This window comes from Erithacus rubecula (genome assembly GCF_903797595.1).
Source record: "Erithacus rubecula genome assembly, chromosome: Z".
NCBI classification, from domain to species: Eukaryota; Metazoa; Chordata; class Aves; order Passeriformes; family Muscicapidae; genus Erithacus; species Erithacus rubecula.
In genome coordinates, this window is record NC_136661.1 from 26,099,269 (window position 1) to 26,116,341 (window position 17,073).

Below are 17,073 nucleotides of genomic sequence, written 5' to 3' on the forward strand. Positions count from 1 at the left end.
GACTGTTATACCAGTGTAAAGCCAAACTAAGCTGAAGGCAACCAGTCTTGCTTGACTGCAGCACCTAAACAGGTCTAGATCTGGCTGGTACCTGGATGGGAAGCTTCCTGAGAGGTTTCAGCCATCTGCACAAGCTGTGTAATTCTGACTGGTTAAAAGGAAAACCACCAACTAACAAATAACAGTAAATACTGGGACCTAGGATGGATTACCCTGCAACCTGCAGAGAGCAGAGAGATAGCAAGTTGAAAACCCCTCCATGAAGTAAGAAGTAGATCTAGACTTTTGTCCCATGTGAAAATTTGTCTGAGAAAATGTGGAGAGGCCATTCTGATCCCATCCTCACTAGTAAGCTGATGGAAGAGTGTAAAAAGAAGCAGAACATTGTACATGAGCAATGAACACTGTTTTGCTATTAATTCTAATTCAGTTCTTGAACATTTTGGTCTGAATCTGGAATAAATCCTTACAGAACAGATAGTTTCAGACCCTGCAAATCAAGTAACAGGTAGAGAAATGCTGCAAGTTAGTTGAAATACCAAGTCCAAGCCTTCCAGCTGCCAAACAGCAAAAAAAGACAATGCACATTCCTCCCTCAAACATGCAAAAAAGACAATCTGTTTGAAAGCACAGAAAGAAACTTTAGCAGATTTCTTCCACACAGAAAACACTGCAATACAATGCACCACAGCCTCTCCTGAAAACCTCTTAACACCTACTCTGCAGGTCACTACACCCTTTCAACTCTAAACCACCTTCTACTTTTCTTTTCTTTAGCCCAGGATCCTTCTATTTCTCTTCCATGAAACACTGGAGGACCCCAAAACCGCCATGAAGCAAATTTTGGTAGTGACATTTACACTGAGCCAGGGCAGCACTCCGTGTACATCTTTGCATGCTTTCCTTCACAGACCTTCCTCTGTCCTTTGAGAGGAATGTGGGAGCAGTGGAGCATCTGAGCATCACTAACGGACTGCAACTGGAGCAGCAGGAGAGTCCTTTCCTTTTAAAAAATGTTACTGCCTGCACAACGTAGTGGGACCTCGGGGCTGCGTTTATCATAGGTTAACCCTGCCAGCTGCAGTGAGAGTTGCCTAGTGAGAGATGGAGATATTGTGGATGAAATAAGAAATTGCTCCAAACTTTTGCCCCAAACCACAAAACAGACTTGAGATCATTCTCCCAAGTTTGAGAAACTTTAATGATGGATATCTGCAGGCTATTTTTAGAGCTTAATATCAGACAAGGAGCTGAGGAAAACCACCTCCACCAAGACGAAAATGATAGCAAGTTCTAACAGTTTAGTTGGGAATTTTTATGTTCAAAATTTCAATGTGGAGCTCTAACTTCATCCCTAAAACTGTATTGGACTAACTAATCTCTGTCAAAGTAGTTTACATATAGTCAAGATAAAATTTGGCCAAAACAAAGGAGAATGAGAGTTTATAAGATATCCTTAATAGAGCTGGACTCACAATCTGAATTTTCAGAACAAAATATGAACTTGTTCTCTTTCTACCATATTCTATCAATTGTGCTAGTGTTAAAGTTTCTACAAAATCTGAAAGGACTCTGACCTTCTGATCAGGTATTTGAAGTTTCATGAAGCATTTGGTGGAAGGAGTACCCTTATAGAACATTTTGTATCTTAACCATGCACATACATGCACAAGTAGGTGGGAATGTAAAATCCAAATTTTCCCCAGAAATTTAGACTATTTTCCTAGAGAAATATACTGAGGACATATTCACTTCTATTTCCCATGGGATTAGGCAAATGTGAATAACGCCAATTTTTGCTTAAAAGGTTTTCACGGTTCTTCTTGCTCACAGTACAATACGGAGATTAACAAACAAAATAATAAACCCAGAAAAACTATTAAGGGGCACTCAGCATATCCATTGTGGTGGGTTGAATGCAATTTTTGCCAAACACTGTATTGAACACTTTCCCAAACTTAGATGGTCTAAATTCTATCTCACACACACTAAAGGCTAACACTTACTTTCAGTTCAACTGAGAATTAGGACACAGGGACAGTTAAACAGCGAAAAAATCTAGACACAAGAAGAGCAGGAAAAGCTGAGCTGAATCTGGTTGAAGGAGAAAATAAATTTGTGACTCTTATCACCTTTTACTTGTGAAAGAATTTGCTGAAGAATTCAAAGATTCATGTTTCATCAAAAGTATTTGTCCACAAAGAAAACACAATCTCACCTTTTTCAGTAAAAACCTCCTTGTAAACTGCAGTTTCAGAGAACATTGCATTTTTTCATTAACACTGTGGCCTGGCTCCACAATTCCCCTAAATCCAGGATGAGTATTCCCCATAATCCAGAGTGTAGACTTTGGCAAGACCAGAGATTTGTGCTGTGTGGAAGAGCTGCTTCATCTTCCAAGCCCCCCTCCTCCCCCATGTCCCATCCTGATACCCATACAGGGTACAATAAGCTACAACTTAAGTTTCTTTGTTGTTTAGCCTGACCTTTATCTTTCAACCCTAATGAAGCCTTTTGATGTGCTCCTAAGACACACGGCCTCCTTTTTAGCATTCTGTTTGCTGTGCCTGCTTTAACCAGTGGGCTCTTGAAGAACGTAAGTTTTCACACAATGCCTCCCTTGGGTGCCAATTGTTCTTTTCTCCCACAGCTGCCCTTGAGTCATGCTGTCCTGAAGCATCCCCAGCCCAGGAGCAGCTTGTCAGTGGGGAATTAGGACAACGTGTCTTTCACACCAATGATGAGAGCACCCGCTTGGCCTCTGCATTATGATCACCACTGACAGGAAAAATATGGGAGCGGGCTGGATGGGAAAAGATGAGGTTTGTGCAAGCTGGGGAGATAATTAGCTAAAATACAATGGGGAGGGGACCATGAGTGTGATAATGTGGAATCAAGCTGCCACTGGAGCCCTTTGCAGTTCAAACCACTGCTCCTGAAGGCAGCTGCTCTTAGCAAAGGAGTTTGAAAACCCTTCCCAGAAAGCCAGGCATGTGTTTTCTATTACTGATTTGCATTAAAAAAAATAAAAAGAAATATTGGGACCTACATACCCTGTAGGCGCACTAAGCAAATTGGCCAGCCTAATTATTATTTTTTGGTATGTCTAATTAAATGGACAAAAGGCCCTCCCTTCACTCTCGCTGTCGGCACGAACTCCACTGGAATGTGCATAATGTCCCCTCATTTGCCCAGGCAGCTGAGCCTTTCCGTTTTCCCTTAGGAGATTGGCATTGACAACTGCCCATGGCTTACCCTATCCTACTCAGACACAGAGCCAGATCATCAGACAGGGAGGGGAAGGGCTGGAAATTGGCCTGGTTCTATTAAAAACCACTGGACAATGCTGTAGGATGTGACATGTCTTTGTTGCAAGTCAGGAATGTGCCCTGGCCTTTGAATACAGAACTTAGAGCTTGCCAGAGCCCATCAGATACTTTCTGCCCAGTATTAACCTAATTCCCCCAAATTTTCTTTGGAGGGGCTCTGAAAGTGCAATATTTATCCCTGAGATTTATGGTGTTTTTCCAGCACTCAGTTCTGTTCTGCAATTACATGACACCACAGCCCCTCCTTGCAGAGCCTCTCTCGACCTGTGTTTCCACCAGCCTGTAACACCAGCCCTTTAACTAGAAGCTATGTACAAAGTCTTCCAATGACTTGAGTCACTGGAGAGTTTCAGCCTCACACTGACGCAGCCAAAGTCCCTGAAATCCACAGCTTTCAAATGAAAAGAGAGAGAACATGGTGCGTTTTGTCTGTGAGGCATTTTTCTCCTTTTAAGTAGTTGTTGCCGGAGATTTCCATTAATGCCAGCACAAAGATAGTCATCCCACAAATGAAGAAGAGTTTATATTTATGGTGGAAATCGAAAAGTTTTCAGACATCTAAGAGCCACATCATTACTAAATGACAAAATCTACTCCCACATTTATCTGATACATAAGCACTAGAGGTTTTTACTGAAAAGATGAGGAAAAGGCTCTCTATTCTTTCCCCAAAGAGATAGGGATAGAGAGGAAGAGAACATGTTTTTATATATATGTGCGTGTGTGTATATATATAAATGTACAGATACGAGAAAAAAAATAGCAGGATGGTAATTTATCCAGCATAACAGACCATCTCACACTCTCTCAGTGATCTGTGTGTTTGATCTGACAAACAGGCTCCTATTAGAAGAGTGCGGTGAAGTATCACCACATCAGTTCAGGTAAAAAACCTTTTACAGGAAGCACCTCATCACTGGTGATCTATTGAACAATCACTTAACAAAGCCTTCCAAATCCACTGTGCAGAATGGAAAAGCAAAATGCCAGCTCCTGATTTCAGCTACACCCGTGCAAATCCTGAATAACTCCCTGGGTCTGAGAGAAGTCTTCAGTTTGCACAACAGGTTTATCCAGATAAGCTGATACAGGTGCAGAAAACTCTGCCAGCTCAGAATTTGCTTTTTCCAGAAGTAGAGTTGCTTCAGTGCAAGCAGAAACAACATGGCTAGAGAAACCATAAAATATCTGCTTTATCCTAACCAAATTAAACACCTTAAACAGCTCAGCCTGATATAGGTCTGAAAAAACCCCCATTGCTGTCCACTGCTGTTAAACTTTGTTAAGTCAGTGCCTGATGCTTCACTTCTTAACGAGGCAGTTATTTGTTTCTCAGGCAATCGCTGGCACCTGCCTGCCTTTTAAAATCAAATAATAATTGAATATGAGGAAAGTGAGACGAAGTAAAGGAGATTTAATAAAGAGAATCTTTGCTGTGGAGGGAATTTCTTTGGCAGTGATTACGTTACTAATTGATCAGCACATTGCCTGAGAGAAGCCAGAGACAACAATTATATTTAGCACTGTGGCTGAAAGCAATGCAGTCAACTACCTCCTCGGCTTTCGCTGTCCGCTGGCTTCACCTGGATCGGTCTGTTCATCTGCAAGGAAGAACAAAGACAGACACATAATTAATGGAGGACTCAGACATTCATACACAGAGCCCTGCTTTGCTTCTTTACTGCGCATCGTAATTAGCACCAGAATTTACTCCACAAGGGGGGAAAAAAGCAATTAGTAAACAAAGAACTAACCATGGAGTGCAGGCTGCGGCTTGGTCTGAGGCAAATAAATCAGTGTCACTCCTCTTACCTGACAGTGGCTTTGTTGAATCACACTGGGAGAGGGATCTGACTCATTTCACACAGGTCATGAAATTTTAAATGTAACTTTTAAAATTTCTAATAGTTTCCTCTGGAAACACTGGTGCATGAGAGCAAAAATGCTTTGTCAGAACATCAGGATCAGTGAAACTTAAATTGCAAAAATTTCTTGAGATTGGCATGATGAAAAGGAAATTGAAAAGCTAATTCCACTTCTACTGTTAGCTCAGTAGGATAGTCATGTGTAACATAGCAGCCTCCATTTCAAACCTGGGGAGAGGGATTTGGATCTAATTTGTCCACATGCTGCAGGAGTGTTGGATACTGAGAATTTTCTGGGAGTAGAGGAACAGATGTTCCTTCTATTGCTTTTTCAGATATACTTTTTCCTTTCTCATATCACAATATGAGTAAGTTTAAAAACCTTGCCACTGTGTTGTGAATAGTTTTTCTGTTATTCAAATTATCCCTCTCACTCAACAAAATCATCAGGGACCGTCACTATCCCCAGAGCTGCACAGTCCCAGGAGAGAGGGCAACAGATGCTCACAATGTTCTTCACTGGCAGTGCCTAACATGAAGTGGGTGCCTGAAGAACAGGGATGAGGGTATACCTCTCCTGTCAATAGCCAGAGATGCAGATTGGATCAGAACCAGCAAATAATTTAATCTGAAAGCCCTTCCCTGCCTCATACTCCTTGTCACATAAAGCAATCAATACCCTGTAGATGGGCTGCTCAAAATATCTTTCTATGTATGACCACATCTGAGAAGAATGAAAATATCTTTTTGATTTGTCTACCAATAAAGAAAGTACAAGTTCAAACAGGCATCACAAGGAGCACAAGGTCAGAAGGCAATAGGAATCTCCTAACATCTGTCTTCACAGTAAAGCCAGACCACAAATTGGCTGATGAATGTCACAGGATGCCTTCAGGGAATAATATCCATTCCTTATTTGTGGCTAATCACAGTTGGGCAGCAAGACTATTGGTTTTATTTTTCCCTTTTTCTTTTTTCCCCTACTTTTTGCTTTTTTTTTTTTTTTTTTTTTTTTTTTTTTAAAGTGCTTCATAATAACTTAGATTTATTCTAATTGCTCTGCACACATTTTTAGTAATAACAAGTTACCAAGCTGGCGGACAAGTAGGTTAAGATGATGAAGAGCCTAGCAGATCCCGCTGTTTTGTTGTCTCTAGAGGAAAATGTACTTATCCATAAACTGACTACAGTTAGACTCACACTCTGGAAGAGAAGGATCAGTGGCTACAGATGCTACTGAACTGTTTCTGCTCTCTTCTATGCCTTCATCATCCAACAAAATCCAGACAGTTGAAGTGCTAAAACCAACAAAGAATCTGGTAATAATTAAGCCTTTTGCCAGCCCTTGCTTCTGTCACTATCACAGACCTGTTGCTCCCATAGGTACCACAACATATTGGCAGGCAGAGGTGATACAAGAACCAGCAGCAGCAGAGCAGATATCCTGGGCTCCTTTCCACCCACATGTGAGCAGCTGGTTGTTGCACACATTCAAAGATCTGACATCACACAGGTGAGGAGAGTGCTCTATGTCATAGAACTCCAAATGCATAGGAAGTGAAACTTCAAGCCACTCTTCAGCTTGGTGTTTGAGACATAAACAGTGCATGGCCTTTTGCAGTGCCTGTTCCTCTGCTGATCATGGAGGATGTCTCTGCATTTAGACTTAGCTGAGATGAACCCAGTCTCAGTTCTCACATGCAGGACAATGAAGCCAAATCCCTCAGTTGCTTCCCTCAGCTGCTCAGCCTCTGACTGCTCGTGTTTGCAGCAGGTTGGTGCTGACATCCACGTGCCAACTCGAGACCTGATTACTTTTAGAACTTGCACCCTTATTACAAATTATGGGTTCCTGATGTGGACCCTGTGGCTAATCCAACGCCTGTGGCCAGAGGAGGGGAGTCAGAGGTCCTTGGTTCTCATCCCAAGACAGCCAGAACCTGCATCCTAAGCAGTCAGAAAGAGAAATAGTCACTGTAGCCAGGAATTTATGGGAATTGTGCATCATACAGACTTGAGAGGCAAAGTCTGGAGTCCAAGTGGGCACAGCTTTGAGATATAGAGCATCCCACAAGTGTAGCACCCACATAGGTACTGATCTGAAGCGCGTTAAAGTCCATGAGAATTTGCAATGAACTCAAGTAACCTTTGGATCCAGCCTTGAGAAAAACTAGGCAGACCTTATCCTTCTCTTTGAGCTGAATAAAGTCAGTTTGCACAAGGCAGAGGACAATATCAAACTCTTTGGCAAAAAGGAGGTAAATATTTGTTCAGACTTTGGCTGTTGTTTTGGTTTGATTTGGTTTGGTTCTTTGTTTTTGTTGTTTGTTTTTTGTTTTTTTTTCTGAGATTGAGGAGTGAGAAAAAGAAGCCAATCCCGAAGAAAGTTAAAAAAAGAGTGAGGGAATGAGCATCCAAGAGAGGAAGAAAAAACCGGGGAAATTAATAAGTAAAAGGCTACTGTAATTTAATGTACACTATGATTTATACACTTGACAATTTCTTTATAGACCAAAGAGAAAGTGCTGCCTGAACAGAGCCCATAATACAAATTGAGATCATCTTGACATGAAAGACACCAATTATAGGGAGAAACACTGAGAGGAAAATAATTAAGTTTCCTTTCTCCATCTATGGAATTTTTAATTTTTTTTTTTTTTGCATAGACACTCTGGGAGCAAAGATCTGTCATGGGGACCGAAAAAGGGCTAAATGGGGAAATAAAGTGGCAGAACAATGTAACTTCCTCAGTCTGGGGAAATGCCTGCTTGGGGAGAAGGGAATCCAGATATTCAAGTTCCCTGCTTATTCTTTATCTGGAAATGGCCATAAGTTAAGTGGAATTAAACCAAAATTTACACTCCAAAATGCAGCCCTCTGAAGAGTGTTTGGGGAAATACTGATATGGACATCTTTAATATCTGTCCTGCCTTGGTGGACCCTGAGAGTGTGACAGGAGAAAGAATATTTGCCAAACAGCAAATCTGACTAATATCATCAGGAAATCCACCTGAGATCTGTGGAACTGCAGATATGGCTGTAAAGTGTTATTGAACCCTGTCACTAGAAGGCTACAAAAGGGATTTGGCTACATGGGAAAAGATCTAGGGGAGGCTGACCCAACATCTGAACTGGTAGATGGAGTGAGTGCACTCTGCGAGGCTTTCCTCTAGGATGTGCCACACTCCTGTCCTTTCAGTGGTCCTTCTTTCCTCTGCTCATGGATGCCCTTTGTGCTCTCATTTGAATAATAATCATGCTTCCTAGTTCTGTGCTATCCCTGTTGTGGTGCCACTGAGAAAGGAGTAAACTCTTTTACCATTTGTTAGTCCTAAAAGCATTTATCTCCTCTTTAAATTCTTTACCATCCTTTAAGACCTGACTAAAATTTTTTATTCTTTCCATAATATGGTGATGTCTGACTTTATGGTACCAGAATGCTCTATAGTTATAAAACCATTATAAATCAGGACAATGTTTATTCTCATTCATGATTCAGAGTCCCATATGGCTGAAAATTTACTTTGAAGTGCTTTGCTCAACAACAATTTTGTATCAAAGATGTGCTGAGGACCACTGAGGCACAGAGATTTAGGCAAGAACCAAATATTTTAATTTGGATCTCTGGTTACATAGATGGGGACAATTTTCAAAGAGGTGGCAAGACAGTGGCACACCAGGGTTTTATTCATGACTGTTCCCAATGTGAAGTCAGGAAAAGCCTGTGGCCCAGGTTGCCCATGGGAAGAAGCACCACTGCAACTGTGAGTCCTATTGCAGCAAGAGGGGTTGTGTGTTCTTTACCCACAAATGCCATAAATATTTGTGTGGATGGTGGAGCTAGAACTTCATGTGCATCACACTTCTCATTTTCCTGTGACTCTTGGCATGTTCATCTCTGCTGAATACCACTTTTACTACCACCTTTGCAAACCTTAGGCAAGGTGATCTTGCTACACTTCATACCCTTCATTTTGGGTTGTCCTTCCTTTCTCTTTTGCCAAAACCCAACCTGTCCAAATTATGCCAGATGTCACCATCTCACACCAAATTGCCACTGCCCCACCTACCCCCACCCCAATTCTCCCAGCAAGCAGAAACACAACATCATTTTTCATGTCCAATTACAGCCACAGTGGTGCCACTGTTAAAAGACAGCGCAGGTACCCCTGTCAAAAAGGGTTTGAGTTACAAGAAGCGATGAATTATAGCAAGCCCTTTTTCAATTCTCCACAGAAATGAAATGTCAGAGCTTGCTGCTGTATTTTTCTCAGCACCATCAGCTACAGGCCACTGCAGGAATTAGACAGGGGACAGACGCTTTTCTGCATCATGATTTTTCTTTTCCTAAGGTTGTCGTTCTCTTCCCCCACCAACCTTTTTCTGCTCCCTCTGGCTTTGATATTAATTTAGAGCTGGTAGAAGGATCACCTGGGAAAGAAGAGTAGGAAGAAGAGACAGCTGATTTCTCACTGTCTCCATCTTTCTTCCTCTTGCTGTTCCTACTACACTTTTCCTTCTTGTCTCACCCACATTTTCATTGCTCATCAGTGTACCTTGTGTTTATAAGCAAATCTAAAACTCTACTTGAGAGTGGACAGAGATAAAAAAAAATAAAAAGAAGAAATAGAAAAAAACCCTCTAAAATATGGAGATATCCTGAATAGCTTAAAATGTGCTCTGAGACAGGAAGAAAAAGGGAAAAGATGAGGAGATTACTGAAGATGAATTAAAGCCACTAGTAGTTAGGAAGATCACGACCAAGCAGAAGAGAGGTATGTTGGAAATAATCTTCTCTGCTTAAAGATGATGTTACTTCAGGAGACAAAGGTAATTATAGAGTTTGTGGGTTTTATAGGACTGTGGAAGATTCAACTGGCAATCATATAAATAATAATAATAATAATAATAATAATAATAATAATAATAATAATAATTTTCCATCATCCTTAGAGGTCTTAAAAAAAGACATATTGAGGGCTTTGGTTTGTATCAAAAACCATGAAGAAAGCATTTCTGCTGTGCATGTTTCTGGAATTTTCCAAAGAGTGTAAAAAAGTAGAGATGCTAATCTTTGGCAAGACCTGCTTCCAGTTCTCTGCTGGGTTTCTGAGTGATTTTGGACACATCATTACATCTGCCTCTTTCTCAACTTTTTTTCTACGTAATGAAGATAAAGATATCATCATGTACTATGAAGGTGGTTGATAGGAAAAAAAAAAAGTATCTAAATTCTTGTTTTAAACAAACAAACAAACAAGCATACAAATATCCAGTCATTTCTAAGCTTGAATTATGTGGACAGGTATAATAGCAATTAAAAAACTCTTCATGCTCACTGATGTTGTATTGTGTTTGGTATTGTTCAGTCATCAGCCCCCTAAATAAGGATGAAACTCAGCTGTAACATAATAATGAAGGAAACCTGCTAGCAGGTCTTAGAAAATGTTAATTGGTCACTTCTGCATCTCTGTAGTTGCTGGTTAATTTCATGGAAAAAAAATCCTATCCCAGAGCAACTTCTTCCCTAAAAATAATAAGTAGTTCTTGATGGTCTCATGACATAGCTCAGATGTTAATTGGAGCTAGGAATAGTTTAAAACCCACTCTGAAATTTTCAGAAAATAGGTTTACTATTTATTTCTTTGGTGGGATGTGTTTTTCTGTTTAAAATCTTTCCCCAGAAGAGGAAAGAAGGATTTCATTTTACCATTTCTGCCAATGGAGTCTGCCATGAGTCTATTTTGAGTCTGCCATGTGCACAATAGTAATTCCTCTGAATTCAATAGAGCTATTTATGTGAGCAAAGGTATTGGCAGGAATGTGTTTGTAGGAGTGGGTCATAATTTTTAAAGCATTGAACAAAATCTGCCCTGATAGAGGGCCCTAAGGAAATGCAAAGTATATCAGTGTCAAAGTTGGAAAAGCCAAGGAAATCACCTACAATTGAATTGTGTATGTGTAATTGCAAAGTTCAAGTAAATCACTCTGTACCTGATTCTGAGTGACATAATTGAATTACTGTGATCTAAACTAGATAGCCATAAGCGCGAATCCAAAGCAATCTCCTTTCTCTGAAGGAAAAAAACAAAGTCAGGGCTCAGGTGCTCAGCTCAGGGAAATTTCTCCAAATGCTACAGAATCAAGAAGGTTTCTTCACCACAAGTTATCTACACAAGTAGACTCCTGCATTTGTCATTTCAGCTGTAATGCATAGAGCAAAAACCCCATGGGAATAGAAGTAAGTGCTGTGTTTGCATGGATTGATGTGTAATTACACATTAACCACATTTACTGTGGGCACTCCAAACTGATACAATGTTGGATTAACAAAAGAGTAAGGCGAGGAATTATTTTAGAAAGTTTGTTAAAAAAAACAACCAAACAAAATAAATCACGCAGGTTTACCTTGCTAATAATGCATTGCCTCTGAAATGACTATCCCAAACCTCATCTTGGTAAAGGACTCTTAATTCCTCCCTGCCACCCTCTTCACCTGTTGAGATGTGTGCCACAGCTATGTACACATACAGATGAGAAGACCTGAAATGGCAATGTGTGAAATATGAAAAAAAAAAGCCTATTTAAGGGTCTGACTTTTCCAAATCAGTCAGTGCTCTGGTGCCTACCCCTGAGATGATTGCTATTGGCCATCCCTGCTCTCTGAGAGTACTTTCTATATATCATATAAAACACATTATAACCCATCTGTCTAACTATTGATTCATCTTTCTCCTTCTCCCCTGTGTAAAGATGGACCTAGAGGGGCTCCAGTTCAGTTCACACTCACATGCACAAGCCTGTGGCTTCAAATACTTGTCTTCTTACTCAGAGAACAGTTTAGGCTTGAGTTTGAAGTTTGCTAATCTTGTTAGTAGGCAGTCACAGCCTTCCCAATTCAACAAATCATTTGGTTTGTTCTTGGGGTAGCTGAACATGTAGTGTTGAATCTTATGGTTTTAAATGAAGTGGGGTTGGGCAAAGGGAGAACTCAGTCTTAACATGTTTGAGGACAAAACACATCCAAGGATGCTTGGATCAAAGCCTCATTTTCCAAAATGAGAGAGGCAGGACTGCCTTTATTTATTTTTTCTTTTATTTTAATTTTTTTAAAAAATATCTTTTAAATATTGTTTTCTATGCAAATGTGCATGTGAAAGAGACAGCAGGAGATTACCTTAAAGTTTTGGGCATTCACATTGTAAAATGGTGTTCAATAGGTCTATCTTCACCCAATAGACTGTGCTGCCATGCAGTACCTTCGTGATTAGGGCAGAAAATTATGCCCTGATCACCCAGATGGGTGTTTATTGCACCCACGAATCTTGCTTGACTCCTGAACTTAACCTTTCTTTCCTGGAAAAGTCATCATCTGCATTATGACTTTTGAAAATGTGTCTGTAGCCCTAGATCTTTACATGAGTGAGAAGTCCCTGCACATTTCGTGAGTACACTCAAGCATGTAAAGAGTCCTAGGACTGGGTCTCTGATCATGTTAAGCTACATAAGAAGATCTATTTCTATCTGTATCCTGACAGCAGAGATACAACTCTTGAATGAATATGATACTCATTAAAGCTCATTCCCTGCTGATACAGTGAGCAACCACATGAAATTCTGTTCATAAACACATCAAATTCTAATATAAAACTATGTCAGTCTTTTGCTGTCCTTTCCTTCCTTCTTCCCTAGTATCAGTAAGGAAAAGTTCTTCCACAATTCCATCTTTCTTCTAATTTCTCTCTTGAGTTTATTTCAAGATAATTTAGATCCAATTTTAAAATGTGCTCATACACCTTCTACTGAAAATCATTCTTCTCTATCCCTTTCTCTATTAGCCAACATGCATTGAGTAGAAAGGGACCTCATTCTCTTTCAGCCTAGACACTGTGATCCTAAACTCTTTCAAGGCAGAGCAACAGCACATAGAATGATGGAATCATTAAAGTTGGAAAAGATCTCTAGGATTGCCAAGTCCAGCTGTTAATACAATACTGACAAGTCCACCACAAAACTGTGCCCCCAAATGCTTCATCTACAAGATTTTTGAACACTTCCAGGGATGATGGCTCATTAGCCATCGTTCCAGGGGTGATGGATGATTAGCAGTCTGTTCCAATAAATGACCACCCTTTTGGTGAAGAAATGTTTCCTAATATCAAACTTCAACCTCCCCTAGCACAACTCAGACCATTTCCTCTTGTCCTGTCACTTGCTATCTGGGAGATCAACCTCCACCTGGCAATGACCCCCTTCCAGGTACCTTCAGAGAGTGACAAGGTCTCCCCCGAGTCTCCTTTCCTCCAGGCTGAGCACTCCATTTCCCCCAGCACATCAAGGCAGTCCATATGGATACAACAAAGTCTTAAACTAACAAGCACGTATCCTTACCCTGCTGATGGCTAAATGCAGGTATGAGGCATCACAGCATTTGAATGAGTGATGAGAACATGTGCTGATGGTCCTGGACCAGTTCTGCAGTGTGTGCTCAGCTAAGGTGCTTTTGGTTGTGGCTCTCTCTCTGCCCGCAGCTCCCAGCTGGAAGCCTCCCCTCAGACCTCACACCCCAGTGGTCCCACAGGTGCTCTTGGTGCTGTTCTGCTGCTGTCTGTTGGGTAGGTGGGTGTTCTTTCTCTGCACATGGGGCATGCCGTGGTCACTCCGAGCCCAGGGGAGCAGCACAGACATGAGCAGGGCAGCAATCAGGGCAGAGAGACAGTTGTATCCCTGAAGGCATTGCAGACATAACCCTTGTTCCCTCACCAGGAGATGAACATCTGCTCCTATCTCTCCCTTATCCTGAGCCCATGACCTCTGGCTATTGGAACTATCCTGCTGTGCTCTTCCCTCTCTGGGCTTTATCTCTTCTTCTGAAGCAAGACCCAAATGTTGTCTTTGCCACTAATGGTTGCTTGGCTTGACTCTGCAGACTTTAGGCAAGGCCAAGCTCCATTGACTTCAGTGCTTTGAGTGCAAAAAGACCTTGGCCACCGTCCATCCAAGAAGATTAGACCTTCTGTGCTTGTTGCTTTGTATGCCTGGCCACAAAGATAAGAGCCACAGCCAGCCCCTTTGCCTATGGAGAAATGCTTTCCACAGCACTGCCATTTAACAAACAACTGAGTAAGCTGTGTAAATTAACTAGCTGCTTTCACCCACTGCCAGGACCATGAAACACAGGCTCTCTCACTGATCTAAATGTGCAGGTAGCTTCAGAGCATGACTTAAAACACAGCCTCCCCAAGAGCTGAAAGAGGCTCTCGCCAGGTTAAGATTGCAAGCAGGCTTTTCCCTGGCACTGGGCTAGATCCACCCTGAGCCAAAAAGGGTTTTTCCCCCACCACTGGTCCTGCTTTTAAGGTTAGTATGTTCACTTTCTTCCTCCTAATTTCCCTTTTTCCAAAGGTCAAAGTCACCTGCTGTCTGCAGTATTACATGGAGCAGTCCATTACTTCAGCTCTGAGCCACAGGAGGTCCATACCTAGACCTATTCCAAGAAGAAAGCTCTGGCATTTCTGAAGCACTAGAGCTTCCTTCTCAAGGTGTATCCCTATCTTATGCAGGTGTTATGATTGTGCTCTTTTTCAGTTCTATTAACTAATAAATAAAGTTTAATTTTTTCTCCTAGACAGCCTGAAACACCTTATCCATTGACTTGACTAAACTGGTATGAAATCACACCTCAAATTAGATGTGTGAACACTTTGTTCTAATGATAAGCCCCTTTAGGTGTGCACTGGATCAGGGCTGCAGCTCCTGAGCTGGCAAAAGGAAAATAAAAAATAATTTTACAAAAAAGAAAACAAGGAAAGACTCAGAGGAAGAATAAGATTATCTTAATCTTGATAGTGCCCTTTTAGAGAAAATCTTCTGTGAAGGGACTTAGAGTAATAACTTTTTCTCCTGCCCCCCTTCACAGCTAGGAAATGCATACAGGCTGTGATTTTAAGCTCATCCAGATGCACAAGTTAGTCCTCAGTTTCTATCAGTAACTGAATAAGCACAAGCTGGAACCTTACAAATTCTAATAGAGGCTTCAAAAAAGGGAAAACCAAAAATCTATAGATTCTCAAATATTTCTTGAATTGGGAAAAGGATGGAAGGTTTGGAAAAACCTCAACCACAAACACTGAAACAAAACCCCTCAACCATTCCAGATTTCAGACCCTCAGTGCAATTCTCTGTACCAGTTTCAGCCTGTATGAGGCTCCCCAGTGCAAAAGAAGCTACCTCTCACTCCCATCTATGTATAACTGGTATCATCTGGTCTTATGTTTTGACAATTATCTGTAACATAATTGCCAGACTGATGAGTCTTGCTGATTAATTATGCCATCCTTCAAAGTTGATCTCGGTACTTAAAATAAACAAACACCCTGGTTGGGTAACAAAGGTGATTTTCTCTCTCTGTTCAACAAAGGCTGCAGACTCATTCCACTGTGTAGGGATGTGGTCAGAGACTCGCAGAGATTGGTTTCTGATCTGTCATTCATGTGAAGCTGCTTCTCTTCTGGTCCCTGACCACACCTTGACTTCCCCCCATCCTGAATGATAAGTATTTCCCCTGTGTTGTGAGCTATCTAACAAAACTGGTGTCTGATACTAAAGCATCACTGATGCTTTATTCTTCTAATTATGCCTAAATATTGCCGTTCTTTCTTTTCTGCCTTGAGACACTTTTTAATTTTTTTTTTTTTTTTTTTCATCAACATGTACCAAAGCATTAAACAAGACATTCCATTAATTTCTTCATCATCATAACTTAAGCCTGGGACATACCCTTTAAATATTCATTCAGCTATGAAAACTGGGCATTAAAATTTTAATAATGTCAACCTCATTTGAACTGAGCTCCTGGGGGACTATTACGATACAATTAGAATAAATATGATGATTGATTTGGTGTAAAGGTTCACCTGTCCACATGTGTTAGTGGCCAGAAGCAGCATGCCACCCCTGGCATCGCAGCCAATAGCTCCAAGTTATTTAAAGTTTCCTGCTACCTTCCTCATCACCCCCATTCCTGCTTGCTTGCAAGCTTGACCCTGTCCTTGCTCACATAGAATGTTCAGCTTGGATTAAGTTGGAAGAGGCAAAGCAGGGGGGGTCACTAGGAGCTGCATCCAGCAGCACTCTCCCCCTTCCTTCCCCTTCCTGTGCTGTGGCTGAAGAGGGAGCACTGTTGAGAGAAATTCAGCTCTAAACTCCCTGGCCATTAACTGTTTGCAGAGTGTGTGCCTGAGCTCCAGGGCTCTGGTGCTCCAGAGCAGATGGGCACCAAGCCTAAGCAGACTGGCTGAACCAGGAGGAGAACAAAGCTTGTGCTCCCAGCAGGACCTGTCCAAAATCACAGCGCAGGGGGAGTCTGGAGATGTGACCCTGAGAGTGAAAAAAAACTCAGAGGGGGAAACCGAGCAAGAAGTCACACTACTTAAGGAGCCTTCTGTTTTCAAACTCAGGATGTTCTCAAATGCAAAAGATAATTAAAAGATTTTGGTCCACTGGGTGCTGAGCATATTTGAAAATTTGGGCCAGGTTTTACTTTCTCTCTCTGCAGTGTGAATTGGGTGCTACATGGTGCAAATATGAAAGGAGATAAAATGGAGCCATCACCACTGAGAACAATCATAGGGCTTTTTTTTTTCTTTTTAATAATCCACTTTAAATAAATTACTCATTAATTCTTTGAATAAGGGTAAAATACAAATCTGCATTTAAAGGTAACCCTGATATAGCCCTGTTTACAAACACTGTCAGAGCTTTTGGGGCTTTACCATCAGTCTCTTGACAAATGGTGATTTCCTTAAATCCTCAACTTCTGGACTTGAGCAACTTTTTAACAAGAATTTTAATTTCAGAATAAAAAAAAAATCCTTAAT

General features: G+C 41.1%; 1 protein-coding gene across 10 annotated transcripts in view; it reads right to left on the bottom strand.

Moving 5' to 3' along the window:
- The window catches only part of CELF4 (CUGBP Elav-like family member 4), a 690,435-nt gene that overhangs the window by 293,890 nt on the left and 379,472 nt on the right, over positions 1-17,073 (bottom strand). For all 10 annotated transcript variants that reach the window (XM_079329933.1, XM_079329925.1, XM_079329932.1 and 7 more), the window contains exon 3: positions 4,882-4,930. In XM_079329933.1, coding sequence (XP_079186059.1) covers positions 4,882-4,930 — 49 coding nt within the window. The remainder of the gene's footprint in view (positions 1-4,881; positions 4,931-17,073) is intronic.